Below are 18,436 nucleotides of genomic sequence, written 5' to 3'. Positions count from 1 at the left end.
ACAGTGTTTGACACTACCTACACATGACCATCATAACAGGAGGAAAAAATTGTGACATCAAAATAAAAGAGAGGAGACTTCGGTTAAGATGGCGGCTTACATACCACCCCAAAGCAGCCTGGGGGGTGGGAGGAAGACTGAAAAAACTCAGCAAAATACACAATTTTACTAAAAAGTGAAGTGTATAGGAAATCAAAACGGCAGTGGAGAAGTAGAAGAGATCCAGAGCCTGCACAGGATGACAAAAGCGGCCCTGGCAGGTCCGCCAATAGCGGAGGTGGTAGTGCACCAGAAAGCCACCAGAAGGCAGGAAAAGCCAGGTGAAGGGAGCTTCCACTCATACCTGAGCTCTCTGAAATTCAGGAAATGTGAAAGGAGAGCAGCACTGAGCAATTGAGGAGCAGATCACAAGGTAGGAGAACACGTGGAACAGCGAGAGAATTAGAACAGCTGCAGCTCCCTTCCCTCCCCCACTGCCTGTGCCCAGCTCCAGCGAACAGAGCAGTGGTCCCGGGATCTGGCCATGCCAACTTGAGCCAACACTGGGACCCAAGCAGGAGCAGAGTCCGGCAGCAACATCAGTGGCTCTGGCAACAGCAACAGCGGCCCCAGCAGCAGCAGATCCAGTAGCGGCAGCAGAGGCAGATCCAACAGCAGTAGCTTCAGAGGCAGCATTTGCAGATCCAACAGCAGCAGCGGAGGATCCAGCAGCGGCAGCTAAAGCAGCAGCAGTGGCGGCAGCAGCAGCGGTGGACCCAGAATAGGTGACAGACCCAGCAGTGGCAGCTTTAGCAGCAGTGGTGACAGATCCAGCAGCAGCTGCTTCAGGAGCAGCAGTGGCAGTTCTGAGCAGTGGAGGTGCCGATCTGCAGGGCCACAATTGCCAGACTCGGTTTGCAACACAGGAACAGCCAGTGCCCAACTCCAGAAACCAGAACAGCAGCCCAATGGCCCAGCCAGCAACTTGACTGAGACAAAAGTCATCCAAAAAGGTAACTGGGATTGCACCAGGGAAGGTTCTTACTTGGTCACAGCTGACTTGGATCCCTCTTTTTTGTTAGAGGATCTGGTTGTTATAAAAACTACTCTTGCATAAATACTCAGTGCTGTTTTTGATTGAATGTGTACAGTGTTTAGTTCAATTTTAGAATCTACCTATATTTTATTTCACTCAGCCTACTTGAATAATCCCATAGCAGGGAAACTCAACCCCTAGGAACACCTTTGTAGATATTCTGAGAGTCTTGAGAGCCACACCTAACACATTAAGCTCCTAGTTTGAAGATATATAACATCAAATCAATTGATACAGCTAAGAATACCCAGCAAGCTAGAAAATCCAAGCATTAACTTAATCCAAGATGCAAATATATATAATAACACAAGAAATACTAAAAATCAAGACAATATAAATCCACCTAACAGTATTAATGCATCAATAATGACGCCCAGTGAGAACGAGTTAGAGAAATGCCTGAGAAAGATTTCAAAAGAATGATTGTAAACATGTTCAAAGAAGTCAAAGAACAAATCAAAGGAATCAAAGAAATCAAAGAGGTAATCAAAGGAATCAAAGACGACATCAAAGAAGATGCAGGACACCAATTTCATGAAATAAGGCAATACAAGACATAAGTAAGGAAATAGAAACAATAAAGAAACACCAGTCAGAATTACTTGCAATGAAGAACACAGTTAATGAAACAAAAAACTCTGTAGAAAATCTCACTAGTAGAATGGATGAAGGAGAGGACAGAATATCTAAGCTAGAAGACCAGAGGGCAGATCTAATATAGCCCAACAAAGAGAAAGACAAACTTATAGAAAGTATGAGTGGGAATTTCAAGATATATGGGACACTATGAAAAGATCAAATATAAGAATTCAGGGCATAGAAGAAGGAGAAGAATTCCACTCCAAAGGCATTGTAGACATCTTCAACAAAATCATACAAGAAAACTTCCTCCAAAAGAAAGAGGTGCCAATGCAGATACAGGAAGCCTGTAGAACCCCAGCCACACAATCTGGAAAGAACCTCTACTCATCATATTATAATCAAACTTCCAAACACACACACCAAAGAAAAAATATTGAAAGCAGTTAGAGAGAAAAATCAAGTTACCTACAAAAGTAAGCCCATCAGGATTACAGCAGATTGTTCAACACAAACTTTAAAAGCCAGAAGGGCTTGGAGTGATATATTCCAAGTTCTGAAAGATAACAACTATCAATGAAGGTTACTTTATCCTGCAAAGCTATCCATTCAAATAGATGGATAAATAAGGACATTCCATGACAAAAGCAAGTTAAAGGAATATTTGAAGACAAAATGAGCTCCACAGAATATACTTGATAGAATCTTCCATGGTGAAGAAAAGGAAAAGCACACATATAAGGAACCTGGAAAAAACAAGCAATACTCAAATACCAGTTAACACAAGAAAGCAAAGGTAGAACCGGAACCACAAAAATAAAATGGCAAACATAAATACACACCTTTCTATAATATCTCTTAGTATCAACAGCCTCAATGCCCCAACCAAAAGACATAGGTTTGAAGACTCGGTTAAAAAGCAGGATCCTACAATTTGTTGTCTCCCAAGAAACTCATCTTTCTACAAAGGATAGACATTATCTTAGGGTGAAAGTTTGGAAAATGGTGTTTCAAGCCTAGAAATGGGCCTAGAAAACAAGCAGGGGTTGCTATCCTAATATCGGACAAGGTAAACTTCAGTCCAACGTAGAACAAGAAAGATAAGGAAGGTGACTTTATATTGATTAAGGGCACACTCCAACTGGAGGACATTACAATTCTAAACATATATGCACCTAACATGGGGGCTCCCCAATTCGTCAAACAAACACTATTAGAACTAAGGTCACAGATAACACCAAACACAGTGGAGGTGGGTGACTTTAACACCCCACTCTCATCAATTGACAGGCCATCCTGGGAAAAAATAAACAGAGAGGCATCATGACTAAATGAGGTCATAGAAGGAATGGACCTAACAGATATACACAGGACATTTCATCCCAATGCTGCACAGTATACATTCTTTTCAGCATCACATGGAACAATCTCTAAAATAGACCATATATTAGGACACAAAGCAAATCTTAACAAATTCAGGAAAATTGAAATAATTCCTTGCATTCTATCTGACCACAATGGAATTAAACTACAAATCAGTAGCAAGAAAGGCTATAGAGCATACACAAATCATGGAAACTAAACAATACACTATTAAATGATGAATGGGTCAATGAAGAAATCAAGAAGGAAATCAAAAATTTTATACTGTCAAGCAATAATGAAAACACAACACATTAATATCTCTGGGACACAATGAAGGCAGTTCTAAGAGGTAAATTTATAGCCTTAAGTGCCTATATTAAGAAATTAGAAAGGTCACAAGTAAACAAACTAATGCCTCACTTTAAAGCCTTGGAAAAAGAAGAACAAGGCAAACCACAAATCAGTAGATGGGAAGAAATAATAAAGATTAGGGAAGAAATAATAAAGATTAGGGCAGAAATTAATGAAACAGAAACAAACAATCAACAACAACAACAACAAAAAAAAAAACAATTAATGAAACAAAGATTTGGTTCTTTGAGAAAATAAACAAGATTGATAAATCCTTGGCAAATCTGACCAAAAAAGAGAGAAGAGACACAAAATAATAAAATCAGAGTTGAAAAAGGTAACATCACAACAGATTCCAGAGAAATTCAAAAAAGCATAGGGACAGATTATAAAAGCATATACTTCACAAGTATGAAAATCTGAAAGAACTAGATGGTTTCCCTGATTTATATGACCTACCTAAATTAAATCAAAATGAGATTAATCACTTAAATAGACCTATAAAAAACATGGAGATCCGAACAGTTATCAATAATCTCCCAATTAAAAAAAGCCCAGGCCCAGATGGATTCACTGCTGAATTTTACCAGACCTTTAAGGAAGAGGCAACACCATTGCTTCTTAAGCTTTTCCAGGAAATAGAACAAGTAGGAATCCTACCAAACTCCTTCTATGAGGCCAGCATCTCCCTGATACCAAAACCAGGCAGAGATAGAACAAAAAAAGAAAATTACAGACCGATCTCCCTCATGAACATAGATGCAAAAATTATCAACAAAATATTGGCAAGCAGAATACAAGAGTATATTAAAAAGATCATTCACTCAGACCAAGTAGTCTTTATCCCAGAGATGCAGGGATGGCTCAATCTATGCAAATCTGTAAATGTACTACATTATATAAATGGGCTGAAGACAAAAATTACAGGATCATCTCATTAGAAGCAGAGAAAGCATTTGACAAATTCCAACATCCCTTCATGATAAAAGTCCTACAGAGACTGGGAATAGAAGGAACATATCTCAATATAATAAAAGATATTTATGACAAGCCTACAGCAACATATTACTAAATGGGGGAAAATGGAAGCTTTTCCACTAAAATCAGGAACAAGACAAGGGTGTCCACTGTCCCCACTTTTATTTAATATAGTTTTGGAAGTCTTATCCATAGCAATAAGATAAGAGACACACAGAAAAGGGCGACAAATTGGAAAGGAAGAGATCAAGTTTTCATTATTTGCAGATGACATGATTTTATACATAAAGGACCCTAAAGACTCTACTAGCAAACTGTTAGAGCTGATGAAAACCTACAGCCATGTAGCAGGATACAAAATAAATACAGAAAAGTCAGTAGCCTTCCTATATGCTAACAACAAACACACAGAGGATGAAATCAGAGAATCACTCCCATTCACAATTGCATCAAATAAATAAATAAATAAATAAAGTACCTTGGAATAAACCTAACCAAGGAAGTAAAGAATCTCTACAATGAGAACTTTAAAACACTCAGACGAGAAATTGCAGATGACACTAGAAAGTGGAGAAACATCCCTTGTTCCTGGATTGGAAGAATCGATATTGTGAAAATGGCAATATTTCCTAAAGCAATCTACACATTTAATGCAATGCCTATCAAAATTCCAAAGGCATTCTTCATGGAAATAGAAAAAAACAATCCAAAAATTCATTTGGAATCACAAAAAAACCTCGAATATCTAAAATAATACTGAGCAACAAAAATAAGTCTGGTGGTATCACCGTACGTGATTCTAACCTATACTACAGAGCCATAGTAACAAAAACAGCATGGTACTGGCACAAAAACAGACATGTAGATCAGTGGAACAGAATAAAGGACCCAGATATAGGCCCAAATACCTATAGCCACCTGATATTCAATAAAAATGCCAAAAATACTCATTGGAGAAAAGAGCCTCTTCAGCAAATGGTGTTGGAAAAACTGGACATATATCTGCAGAAGGATGAAAATAGATTCTGCTCTCTTGCCATGCACAAGAATTAAGTCCAAATGGATTAAAGACCTTAACATCAGACCTGAAACTCTGAAACTGCTAGAGGAAAAAGTAGGGGAAACCCTTCAACATATTGGTCTTGGCAAAGACTTTCTGAATACAACCCCAATTGCTCTGGCAATAAAACCACAGATTAATCACTGGGACTTCATGAAATTACAAAGATTTTGCACTGCAAAGGACACAGTTAAAAAAGCAAAGAGGCAACCTACAGAATAGGAAAAAATCTTCGCCAGCTATATATCTGATAGAGGTTTAATATATAGGATATACAAAGAACTCAAAAAGTTAAATAATAAGGAATCAAACAAGTCAATCAAAAAATGGAGCTACATAGAGCATTCTCAAAGGAAGAAATATGAATGGCATATAAGCATCTAAAAAAATGTTCTACATCACTAGTCATCAGGGAAATGCAGATTAAAACTACATTGAGATTCCATCTCACTCCTGTCAGATTGGCCACCATCATGAAAACAAATGATCATAAATGTTGGTGGGGATGTGGAAAAAGAGGAACCCTTCTACACTGCTGGTGGGAATGCAATCTGGTCCAGCCATTGTGGAAATCAGTGTGGAGGTTCCTAAAACAGCTAAAGATTGATCTACCATATGACCCAGCTATAGCACTCCTAGGCATATATCCTAAGGACTCATCTCATTTCCTTAGAAGTACGTGCTCAACCATGTATATTGCTGCTCAATTTATAATAGCTGGGAAATGGAACCAGCCTAGATATCCCTCAACTGATGAGTGGATAATAAAGATGTGGCACATTTATACAATGGAGTTCTACTCAGTGGTAAAGAAAAATGAAGTTATAAAATTTGCAGAAAAATGGATGGATCTGTTAAGGAATATACTAATTGAGGTAGCCCAGGGCCAGAAATCCAAGCACCACATATTCTCTCTCATATGTGGATCCTATCTACAGATGACTAGGCTTCTGCATGAGAAGGAAAATACTTAGTAGCAGAGGCCAGTAAGTTAAAAAGGAGACATAAAGGGAAGAGAAAGGAAGGGAGGAGGGTACTTATTAGGTTGATATTGTATATATGTAAGTACAATGATTGAGATGGGGAGGTAATATGATGGAGAATGGAATTTCAAAGGGGAAAGTGTGGGGGTAGAGGGAGGGAATTAACATGAGAATTTTTTTATAATCATGGAAAATGTTAATAAAAATTAAAAAAAATAAAAGAGAGACTTATTGAGAAGGGGAGTGTATATGATGGAGAGTGGAGTTTCAAAGGGGTAAGTGAGGAGAAGGAGGGAATTACCATGGGATATTGCTCACAATCATGGAAGGTGTCAATTAAAAGAAAAAGAAAAAAAAAGTATAAGCTTTTTAAAATAAAATAAAATGTAAAACAGTTTGCAGTTCTTAAAAATATAAAAATATATACAATCAGAAATAGGTACAGAATGGAGAATGGAATTTCAAAGGGGAAAGTGTGGCGGGGGGGAGGGAGGGAATTACCATCGTATATTTTTTTATAATCATGGAAAATACTAATAAAAATTAAAAAAAAGAAATTGGTATAGAAAAATCATAATAAGGCATTCTAGGTCATAGTATAGATGTGAATACATGTAAAAATTTAAATACATTTAAGATTATTTCCTAGTGCATTAAAAATGATAAAATATCTTCATGAAGAACTTGATAAGACAATCATGCTAAGATAAAAGTTAACCATGAAAAATAAGTAGTCAATAAGAAATGCAAAAAGCAATTCTCTATTTACCAAAAAGTTCTATTAGATTTAAAGGAAAAGCCATTCAATGTATATTACTTCTCCAGATAATCAGACAGAAGGAGGGCTTCAAAGTTCATTTTATAAATCAAGAATAATCATGATAAGAAAATCTTACCTGGATTAGTACAAATTAAAAACAGTAAAATACAGATTCTCTTATGAATATGGATGAAAAATGTTAAATAAAATACTTGAAAAATCACACACAACAGTAAATTAAAAGAACAATAAACCATTACCAAAAAGAGTACAGCCAATAAATTTAAATGAATTAATATTAATATAATAGAAATTCCAATTGGTCAAATGGAAAATATCTTAAAATAATCTTCACAGATGCCCATAAGACATTTCTATAAGTCATTATTCATTGTTGCTAAACATATATTCATTGCTAATAAATGTTGTGATGGCCTGATCATATTTTACAAATACCCGAAGCATGGTATAGAATATGTATATGTGTGTCTACATGATAGATCAATAGATAGATAAAATCAACATTTGGATAACATTAAATGCTTCTTTAAAATGATGGAAAAATATAATGAAAACCAATTCAGAGATATTTTTATTCCTGCCATGCAACATAACATATATAAAGTTACTATAATCTTATTACTAAAATTTAAAGATATGTTCATTTATATATCATTATGTTTTATGTGTAGAATACCTGTAAATGTTTTGTTAGGCAGTAATACTGCTTCCTCATCAAAAGCATTAGGTTGGCATGTGCTAGTAGCTTTGTGTCTGTGAGAAAATCACTCCACCTACTTAGCAACCAAACCCCAGATGCTTGTGCTGCCTTGTGCGACCTTGTGCTTGCCTCCCTTTTGTGTGTCTGGTATATGTGGAATCTGGAGATTCGAATATGGGTCCTTAGGTTTCATAGGCAAGTGCCTTAACCACTATTTCATCTCTTCAGCCCTACATAGAGTTTTGTTGGTGTTGTTGTTGCTAGGAATAATTGCTGTTTTGCCTATATATTAGAATAAAATTGTTTAACCTGAAACATTTTGAAGTAAAAGTGTTAAATACAAATTACAGATGGCCTGCTGTATTGTAATATTATGATTCATACTGTATAGTACATAAACCAGCAGTTAGTTATAAACATTAACTTTTTCCTAAGTATAAGACTTTCCACAAATTAGGAAAACAATTAATATGCAATGAAATGTATTGATTTATAACCTTTATCTGCATTAAATGACAAAAATAAATTTTGTATGGTTATGTTATTCAACAAAATATGAAATTCTTAAGGCATCCTTAATGTATGATTAAATTATAGAATAAACTAAAGATGATTGAAGTTTTATCTCACAAAAAACTAAGTTTCAGATATTGAAATTATTTTCTAAAGATACCTTCTGAGTTATAGGAAAAGTTGACTGTTAAGAAAGAAAGGGGCATATATACATATATTTTAAATTTAAAATAATTAGGTCACAACATTATTTGAAAGTATGTAACTAATTTCAATATGCTTTCTAGTTTGACAAAGCCGTCGCTTATAGCAAGGAAATGGGAACAAAAACATGTTTGTATAGAACCAAGGACAACAAAAATTAGTAAAAAGTCAATGTTAACGAGTTAATGAGTAAATTGGGCCAAATTATGCTTGGAAATAAGAAAAACATCTCAGTTAAGTTTCATGTGCAATTAGGTGTCACAAATCTTATTTTCTCTTGAAGTTTCAACTGTATACCAAAAAATAATGCATGGTAATAATTCACATCATTGCTTTTAAATGAGTGCTTAACATGTATCCCCTGAAACTGTAGATTACATGTTTTCTACAATAAACAAAATGCATAAAAAATATCTAAATTTCATAATGTGCCCCTATTCCTTAGAAAGTATGATTATTCCCAAATAATTTCTATAATTGCAAACTATTAGTAATGTTTAAAATAATTCACAATTCCCTGGCTTAGATAATTTTTTGTTATTATTTCTTTGTTTTTTTGAGGTTTCCATTTTATTTTTATTTGTTAATTAGTTTTGTATTCGGCAAATACAGTCAGTTTGGTACCATTTTTAGGCTCATCTGTGACCTAACCCCTCTCCATGGCCCCTCCTTGTTGAGGTATATGGGTCGTGCATTGTGGAGTTAGCCCACAGTTGTGGGTAAGATAAATGTCTCTGCATATCATGACCCAACATGTGGCTCTGACATTCTTTCCACCCGCTCTTCTGAAAAATTTCCCTGAGCCATGTTGGGTTCATTTTTGGTCTGCTTCAGTGATGAGATGTTGGGAGCCTCTGGGGTTCTGGTTGTCTGATTTTTGGTAGGAGTTGATTTTTCTCTGTGTTGATCTCCTTCCCCCTTGTGCTGGTATCTGGTTCATCAGGAAAATAGCACCCTTGCTTGTTTTGCCAATTTTTCTTAGTTTCAGCTGGGGTCCTTTTGAGGTATGATGGGGTGGTTCTCTCCTTAGGATATACATCTATCTGAAAAAGAGAAGCAGATTCTCCAACGGAGAGTAAGTTAGCACCAGGAAAAATGAGATAGCCCTTATTCTTTTTTATAGAGAATTTAATAAGTGTAGGCCCTCTTGTAGATCATGATTGATGGTAAGTTGATAATGGACAGTGGGCTTATGTTTGGGTATGGTTCTGACTTTTTTCCCAGCTCCAGCTATGGTCCCGTACCACAGAGGAGATCAGTTAGCCAAATCAAGAGCAGTTAGTTCACCACCATGGCTGTGTGCCACTATTGCACTTGTGTGGGCATCACAACAGGTTATTTGTTGCTAAGTAGGTTAGACCATGAGTTGCTTGGAAAGAAATTGGTCATTTTCCCCCAGTCACCCATGTAGCACCTTCTGGCACTAGACACACTGGCTGTCTGAGGGCTGACTCTTTTCCAACTTCCAGCCATGCCATTCCATTTTACATGTCAACCACATAAGGTGTCTTCAGCATTAGGGTCTTACCACTAACTTTCGGTGGGTCATCAAGTACTCTAACAGAAATATGTCTTTCTTTTAGGAAGCCTTGTAGGTGTCTCTGATCAAAAGCTCATTGTGGATGATGGCCACATGCTGGTACTGGGAGTTATAGGTCAGTGTCCACTGAGAGAAGGAGGAAAAAGATAACTAATATACAAGAGTTAGAGATAGAGGGAGGGAGAAGGAGATGGAGGTAGGGAAGATGTAGAACATTAAGGTTAGTCTTCATCATACCCTCTCTGGTATCTTGTGGTTCAGGTGTTCCCTGTAAGTGCCTGGTGAAGGTTCAGCCATTTGGTCTGCTTTTAGGAAGCAGAATTTTATGGTACCATTGCCGTTTGGGTCTAGATTTGTGTTTCCCACCCATTTGATGCCCTCCCCTCCCTCCCCATCCATCCTAGTGTCTAGTTCACAAGATGCTTGGTGGGTGTGTAAGGTGTCTTGGGTAGATTCAGGTTAGGTGCTGTAGATGAGAGAAACTATGTGGGATTTTTTTTCTGTGATTGGATAAGTTCACTGAGAATGATCTATTCCAGGTTCAACCATTTTCCCTCAAGTTTCATTGTGTCATTTTTTTCTTACTGCTGTATAGAATTCCATTGTGTAGATATACCACATCTTAGTTATCCATTCTTCTCATGATGGACATCTGGGTTGATTCCAGCTTTTGGCTATTACGAATTGAGCTGATACAAACATGGTTGAGCAAATCTCTCTGGCCTGTGGTTTGAAGGTTTTAGGGTTTTAGGGTAAGGGAATATTTGGGTCTGTTGGTATCTCTATAGTCGGCTTTTTCAGGAGTCTCCATATTGCTTTCCAAAGTGGTTATGCCATCTTACATTCCCACCAACAGTGGATGAGTGTTCCTACTTCTCCACATTTTTGCCAGCATTTATTTTCATTTTATTTTTTGAGGTTTGCTATCCTTATTGTGGTAAGGTAGAATCTCATAGTTGTTTTAATTTGCACTTCCCTGATGATTAGGGATGATGAACATTTTCTTTTCTTAAGTGTGTGTTTGCCATTTGTATTTCTTCCTGTATGAACTGCCTGTTCAGCTCTTTGCCCCATTTTGTGAGTGGGGTGTTTGACTTCTTGTTATTATTTCAAGATAAGGAGGACCAGAGTTGCCAGTTTATATATGATTAATTAAATTTGAAAAAGATTAAATCTTTAGCAAATACATTTTCCTCTTTGTAGTTGCCTTTGCATTGCTGTAGAAAACTCTCAACCTAAAGATGGTTATGGGGGGAAAGAGTGCACTTTGGCTTATAGTCTCAAGGAAAAGCCTCATGGTGGCAGGAAAATGGTGGTAGGACAGAGGCTGGACGTCATGTCTTAGCAGATGGAAAATAGCTGTAAGAAAGAAAAATGAGTTCTGGCAAGGGGGAGCTGGCTATATCACCCCAAAGTCAACCCCTAGCAACCCACATCTTCCAGCAAGGCTTCATGGCTCAAATTGCCACAAGATAGTCACCAAGTATTCAAAGAATATGAGTTTATGGGCATAGCTATTGAAACTAAGTCCTTAGTGGTGTTTTTATAGATGACCAATTTAAGCAGGATATTGCCAGGCTCCTCCCTGGTGGGTAGGTAATCCTGAGGAGGGACCAGGCCCGCTGGTTCCTCCCAAGGTGTTGATAAGAAGGATGAGCGTTGGACAACTCAGAACCTCTCCTAGTCAGTGGAGAAAAGCCACACTGAGTCGGGAGTCTTGTGGAAGCAGGAACTCACAGGAACTTGCTTTATTGTTACAAGCAGTTGCCTATATAATGTTGGGGACGAAGGTGGTGATTTTAGGATGGGGGAAGAGGTAAGGGCCAATAGTAAACTGTGACTATTGAAATGAGAATTCCAACTCCTGAGTGGAAGTAGCAGGCAAGAAGCCATTAGGCATCTTGCTGAGTCCTAGCTGGCCAGAGACAGGTCACCAAACTTTCGCTAGGCTCAGGTTCCATTAGGCACCATACTGGGACCTCTCAAGGCCCAACATGATATGATTAGAAAGTTAAAGCTGAGGTAATTTTATGTAATCTTTTAAGCTTATTTTTACTTTAACATGGCTTCAAATTACACAAAACAACAACTAAAAGAATTGAAAACAACTAGATAAATCTAGTATTTTAGTATAGTTATGATATTTTAATATGGCTCTCTTAGTAATTGGTAAATCAGTCTTTTAAACAGTATAATTCACATGTTTGGAAAAATGAATTCATGTAAAACCATGTCCCCAAGTAAGAAAAAAATATTTTATCCAAATAAAATATTTACTCAAACTGCTCATTTATTAGGATAAAAATGAAAGCCTTATTAAGTTTTAAATAATTCAGATCATCTAGACCCCCTTTATGAACATGTCGGGATGATATTAAAGGTTAGGCTGGGCATGGTAGCACATTCCTTTAATCCCAGCACATGGGAAACAGAGGTTGGAGGGTTGTGAATTCCAGACTACCCTGAGACTACATAAAGAATTCAAGGTCAGCCTGGGCTAGACTGAGACCCTACCTTGGAAACAAAAAAAGTTAAATTTAAAATAACTAAAATTCAATGACAATATCAGGATTGTTTTCTAAGACTAATCACTGATTGGTTTTGAAAAGATAGAAATTACCTCTTAAAAAATTACAAGTAAAGCCGGGCGTGGTGGCGCACGCCTTTAATCCCAGCACTCGGGAGGCAGAGGTAGGAGGATCGCCAAGAGTTCAAGGCCATCCTGAGACTACATAGTGAATTCCAGGTCAGCCTGAGCCAGAGTGAGACCCTACCTCAAAAAAAAAAACAAAAACAAAACAAACAAAAAAAAAATTACAAGTAAGTTCGTCATAAACCAATTAGAAAATTAATGATATAACTAGACAGGTTAGAGATGTGCTGGTGTAAGGAAGTCCTATTATATGGAAATCATTTATTGTCCAAGAAGTCCATAGTTAAACGCAGTCCCAGTCCAAACTCCAACAAAAATTCTGAATGAAACAAACAGGTAATGCTGAGATTTATACAGAAGGTCTAGTCAAGAATAGTATAAAAGGGCAGGACAGATTGCTTAGTGGTTAAGGCAATTGCCTGTGAAGCCTAAGGACCCATGTTTGGCTCTTCAGATCCTTCATAAGCTAGATACACAAGGTGACACAAGTACATGAGGTTGCACATATGCACAAGGTGGCTGGAGGGCCTGGCACACCAATTCTCTCTCTCTCTCTCTCTCTCTCTCTCTCTCTCTCTCTCTCTCTCTCTTTTGCTCCCACCCTAACTCTTGCTTTCTTGCATAACAAAAAAGTGCCAGTCTGTTGGGCTTGCTTAAAAAAGAAAGAATAGCATAAAACAAAAAATTATAAGATTAGAAGATTTTCTATAAAGATTAAAATTCATTGTAGGGCTGGAGATACGGCCCAATTGTTAAGGAACTTGCCTGAAGCACCTAATGACCCAGGAAATCAAAGTCTAATGACCCAAGTTCAATTCCCCAGTCCATATGTAAAACCAGATGCACAAAGTAGCACAGTTCACTGGCAGCAGCTTCAGGCCTTCATGTACCCATTCTCCATCTGTCTCTCTTCTCTCTATTTCTCTCTGCTTGCAAATAAATAACTAATTAATTTTAAAATCCATTATAGAGCTGGAGAGATTACTTAGCTGTTAAGGCACTTTCCTGTGAGCCTAAGGACCCATATTTGACTCTCCAGATCCCATGTAAATCAAGACACACAAAGATAAGGCAAACACAAGTTTGTACATGCCCACTAGGTGGCACAAGCATCTGAAGTTCGACTACAGTGTTTGAGGCCAAGGTATGCCAATTCTTTCTCTGTAGCTCTCTCTAAAAAATGAAAAAAAAAATTCATTATAATGTCCCCATGGTGACACATGCCAGTAATCCTAGAGTTTAATAGCCAGTCTTTGGGAAGTAGAAGCCAGTATGGGCAAGTAAAATTAAATGAAATAAAATAGTAACATGAAGATGGTCATGTAAAAAGAGAATACAAATAAAGGAGCCACTAAATATAGAAACCTGATCTGTGAAAGAGTATTAGTGCATAGAGACAGATAATAAATTATGTTGCTATAAATTAGTTTTTGTTTGTTTATTTATTTGAGACAGAGAGAAAGAGGCAAATAGAAAGAGAGAAAGAATGGGCCCACCAGGGCCTCCAGCCATTGCAAATGAACTCCAGATGCATGCACCACCTTGTGCAGCTGGCTTATGTGGGTCCTGGAGGATCGAGCCTCGAACCAGGGTCCTTAGGCTTCACAGGCAAACACTTAACCATCTCTCCAACCCCAGAAATTAGTTTTTATATCAGAAAAATTTACATATACTCTCAATGAACCTCAGTAATTTTGTAACACACACACACACACACACACGTTTGTTTTTGAGGTAGGGTCTCATTGTAGCCCAGGATGAGCTAGAATTCACTATGTACTCTGAGGGTGGCCTTGAACTCATAGCAATCCTACCTCTGCCTCCCAAGTGTTGGGAATAAAGGCCTGCACCACCATGCCTGGCTTGTTTATATTTTTATGTTTCACAACAGGAACATTAAATACTTTTATTCTAAAGGGTGTAGAAATTGTTTATGACTTCTGAATTTGTAAATAAAAATAAATGACAGACAAATCCTTAGTTTTGACCATTTTAAACTGTTTCATCCAAAATATGTAATTTAAGAAAAGCACAATTTAAATGCATGTAAAATGAAATATTAAAAAAATCACCTTAGCTTGCTACAAACTTCTTAAACAAGTTTAGAAAAGCACAAAATTCAAAGAAAATTTCTTAAAATAGCATGTCATATTAAAACTGAAAACTCTTTTATGAAAAGCTATCAGAAAAATCAGACCAAGTGGAGAAAAATATAACATAAATATCTCCAAAATGCTAATAAACATCATATTTAATAAATTACTACAAATTAGTGAAAAATAAAAATATACTCAACATATGGGCATAAATCACAATCAAATTTTTCACAAAAAATGAATTAAAATGACTCACATCAAAATTATTAAAACATGGCATACACCTTTAATCCCAGAACTTGGAAGGTTGAGGTAGGAGAATCACTGTAAATTAGATGGTAGCTTGGAACTACAGAGTGTGTTCCTGGTCAGCCTGGGTTAGAGACCTTACCTTGATTATACATGCTCTGTCTTGTTATAATGACAAATTAATAAGATGAAATCAGACACAATTGGAGAACCTCAGAAAATGGCCAAAGATGTATTTAACTCTTGACAGCAATGCAATTTGACATCTGAATTGTGTACATATTTTCTTCTTTCACTACACTGTTACTTTGCACATACGTCCATCTGTGTGCAGAAGCACATGCACACTTGTATGTGCACATGTGGAAACCACAGATCAATACTGCATGTCTTTCTTGATTGAGTTCCACTTTATTCTTTAAGACAGAGTCTCTCATTTAACTCATGGCTTACCAACTGTACTAGACTAGATAGGCAGCTTGCCCACAGGTTCCAGCTCTCTCCTCCTGAGTATTGGGATCAAAGGCATACACCATGTTCCAAACTCATTCTTGCTTCACAAGCACTTTAATCACTGAGCCTTCCCTCAACCTATATAGTATTATTTATTTTTAACATTTTATTACTTCATCTTACTGTAGTGAATGACATAATGACAGAAGAAGGAAGTCATCTTCAGGCAAGAGTCATAGTGGATACTTAGGGTGGATTCAAGCATTAAAAGAACTCCCATACCATGGCTGATTTAAGAGATAAAAGAAATTGACAGGGAGCCTGGGACAACAGAGGTGTTAGTCTAATAGCTGCCAAGGAAAAAGAACACTTATTCCCAGGGTCTGAGTCTTTTCAAAACTGAATAAGCTACTGTAGTTTCCTCACTAGGAATCTTTTTCAAATATACTAAAAATAGAAGAACCATATGACCCAGAAATACCACTCCTGGATATATACACAAAGGAAACTAAGTCTGCATAGCTAGACACAGCAACATATTCACGCCTATTGCAGCACAGTTCACAAAAACAAGTTACAGAATCAGCCTGGGTGTCTGTCAATAGATGAAGAAATTTGGTACGAAATTTTATTTAGGGATTAATACAAATGAAATTATGTCAATTACAGGAAAATGGATGGAACTGAAATCAAGAAAAATAAGTCAGACTCTGAAAGAGTAATACCACAATTTTTCTTATATGTGGAATCCAGATTAAATATACATTACATATATATGTACTATACAGTATATACACAAATGTTATGTAATGTGTGTATGTATATATATATATGTATATACACATACATACATATATATACATACATACATACATACATATATAGAGACATACATATATACACATTAACACACATATACACAGAAAACTAGAAAGAGGACTATTAAGGAAGAGAAATGAGACTATTGGTGGAAGTTGGCAGGAAGGGTGAGGAGGATGACTGTGGTAAATGTATAGGATATTTTTGAAAGGAAATATCACTAAGAAATTCATCATTTTGTACAACATACATACATTATTATTATTTTCTTTTTACAAAAGATCAAAACTGGAAATAGGGGCTGGAGAGATGGCTTAGCAGTTAAGCACTTGCCTATGAAGCCTAAGGACCCCAGTTCGAGGCTTGATTCCCCAGGACCCACATAAGACAAGCCAGATGCACAAGGGGGCATATGGATCTGGAATTTGCTTGCAGGGGCTGGAGGCCCTGGCATGTCCATTCTCTCTCTCTCTCTCTATCTGCCTCTTTCTGTGCCTGTTGCTCTCAAATGAATAAATAAAAAGAAAAAAAGAAAAAGAAAGACTATCAGTGAAAAAATGTATGTACATATATAAACTGCCACTAGACAAGCACTGTACTGCTGAGCTATATATACAGCACTAAAAAAGTAAAATAAATAAATAAATAAAATAAAAGAACCTTGAATGAGTCTAAAAGTAGATTATCAGTCAATTGCCCAGAAAGAAAAGCATGGGTGCTCTCCCTTTGATTCTAGTCTGTCACACCTGCAAGAGAGGAACTTGTGGAGCCATGCTGTGCCCAGACTTCAGAGAAACACTAAAATTGAGATAATGGGTGTTGTGTTGAACCATATGTTTTAATTTATTATGCAACAAAAGAAACCTGGCATGGGCAGAAAATTGGCTGCTATTTAATTATTGACAGAAAAAAAAGTACTATTCATAGCTTAAAAGCAAAATCCAGTGATTTTAAGTACAAAATAACTCACCTTGGTTATTAAGAAAGATACTTCATTTGATGAAGTCTCTGTTTCCCTCAGCACTTCTGTCATTGTACCTTCATCTTCTTCAATGTCAATGTTAACATTTACTATTGATGTAGAGTAATGAGCCTGCAGGGTGCTCAGTTTATCCAGCTCTCTCCTAGGATAAAAATAGTTAACTTTATCCACATTGAACATAAATTTATACTATGACTTCTAGTTTAATATTAATCAGCACAGTTTATTTCTCAAAAAGCACAAAACAAAAAATAATTTTTCTATTTCTAAATTTCTCCTATTCCAAAGCAATTCCTAACTCCTAAAATTGTCACTTAGATATTAAGTATATAATGAGGAAAAAAAGGCACAACTAGTATTTATATTTCTAAAGGAAATGCACTGAAAGAACACTGATGTAAACATTATTTGAAGCATATAACGTCTTATTTTGATTTAGGGTGGAGGGAACACATTTCATTCCATTGGGAAATTGGATATTCAGCAATAGAAAAAATATATGTATGTCACTGAGTCATCAGTTAAGAGTTTACACTTTTCAATGGGCTAAAGCTGTCATGTTCCTTGAATAAAATGTAATTCAACAAGAAAATAATAATATAAGCATAATTAGAAGCTCATAATGTAAAATTTTAAAATATATCTTCTAATAAGCCAAAGTTTTCAGTACCAAATATGGAATACCTTCCAGTGAGTTGTTGGCCAGGTAGGTCTCTGATACTTCAAAACATTACAGGCCCATGACCAAGACTCTTGGTAAGACTTTATTGCTGAAGATTCCAAAAGTTAATGAATTTAAGAAAAAGAAATGAAGAGATTCTATGGTTGAATAGCAAAGAAAATACAAGAAATCAAATGAGTTAGAAAACTGTGGTTTATTTAAATACTTTTTGAATGCACAGAAAATGTGAGGAAAATGCATACAATTAATAGATACCATCTATATCATAGGTTTTGTATAAACTGAATTCATTTTGCATATTTAGTCCTAGCTTGATTATAAATTTATCATTAAAATAGTAAGTTTTACTAGTTATTCAATTTAAATAAATGAT

General features: G+C 36.4%; 1 protein-coding gene across 1 annotated transcript in view; it reads right to left on the bottom strand.

Moving 5' to 3' along the window:
• The window catches only part of Ccdc178 (coiled-coil domain containing 178), a 612,453-nt gene that overhangs the window by 472,642 nt on the left and 121,375 nt on the right, over positions 1 to 18,436 (bottom strand). The window contains exon 10 of the mRNA XM_045134754.1: positions 17,370 to 17,523. Coding sequence (XP_044990689.1) covers positions 17,370 to 17,523 — 154 coding nt within the window. The remainder of the gene's footprint in view (positions 1 to 17,369; positions 17,524 to 18,436) is intronic.

This window comes from Jaculus jaculus, chromosome 15, assembly GCF_020740685.1.
Source record: "Jaculus jaculus isolate mJacJac1 chromosome 15, mJacJac1.mat.Y.cur, whole genome shotgun sequence".
Taxonomy (NCBI): Eukaryota; Metazoa; Chordata; class Mammalia; order Rodentia; family Dipodidae; genus Jaculus; species Jaculus jaculus.
The sequence above is the reverse complement of the archived record's forward strand: the minus strand, read 5'-3'. Positions and strand labels throughout refer to the sequence as shown.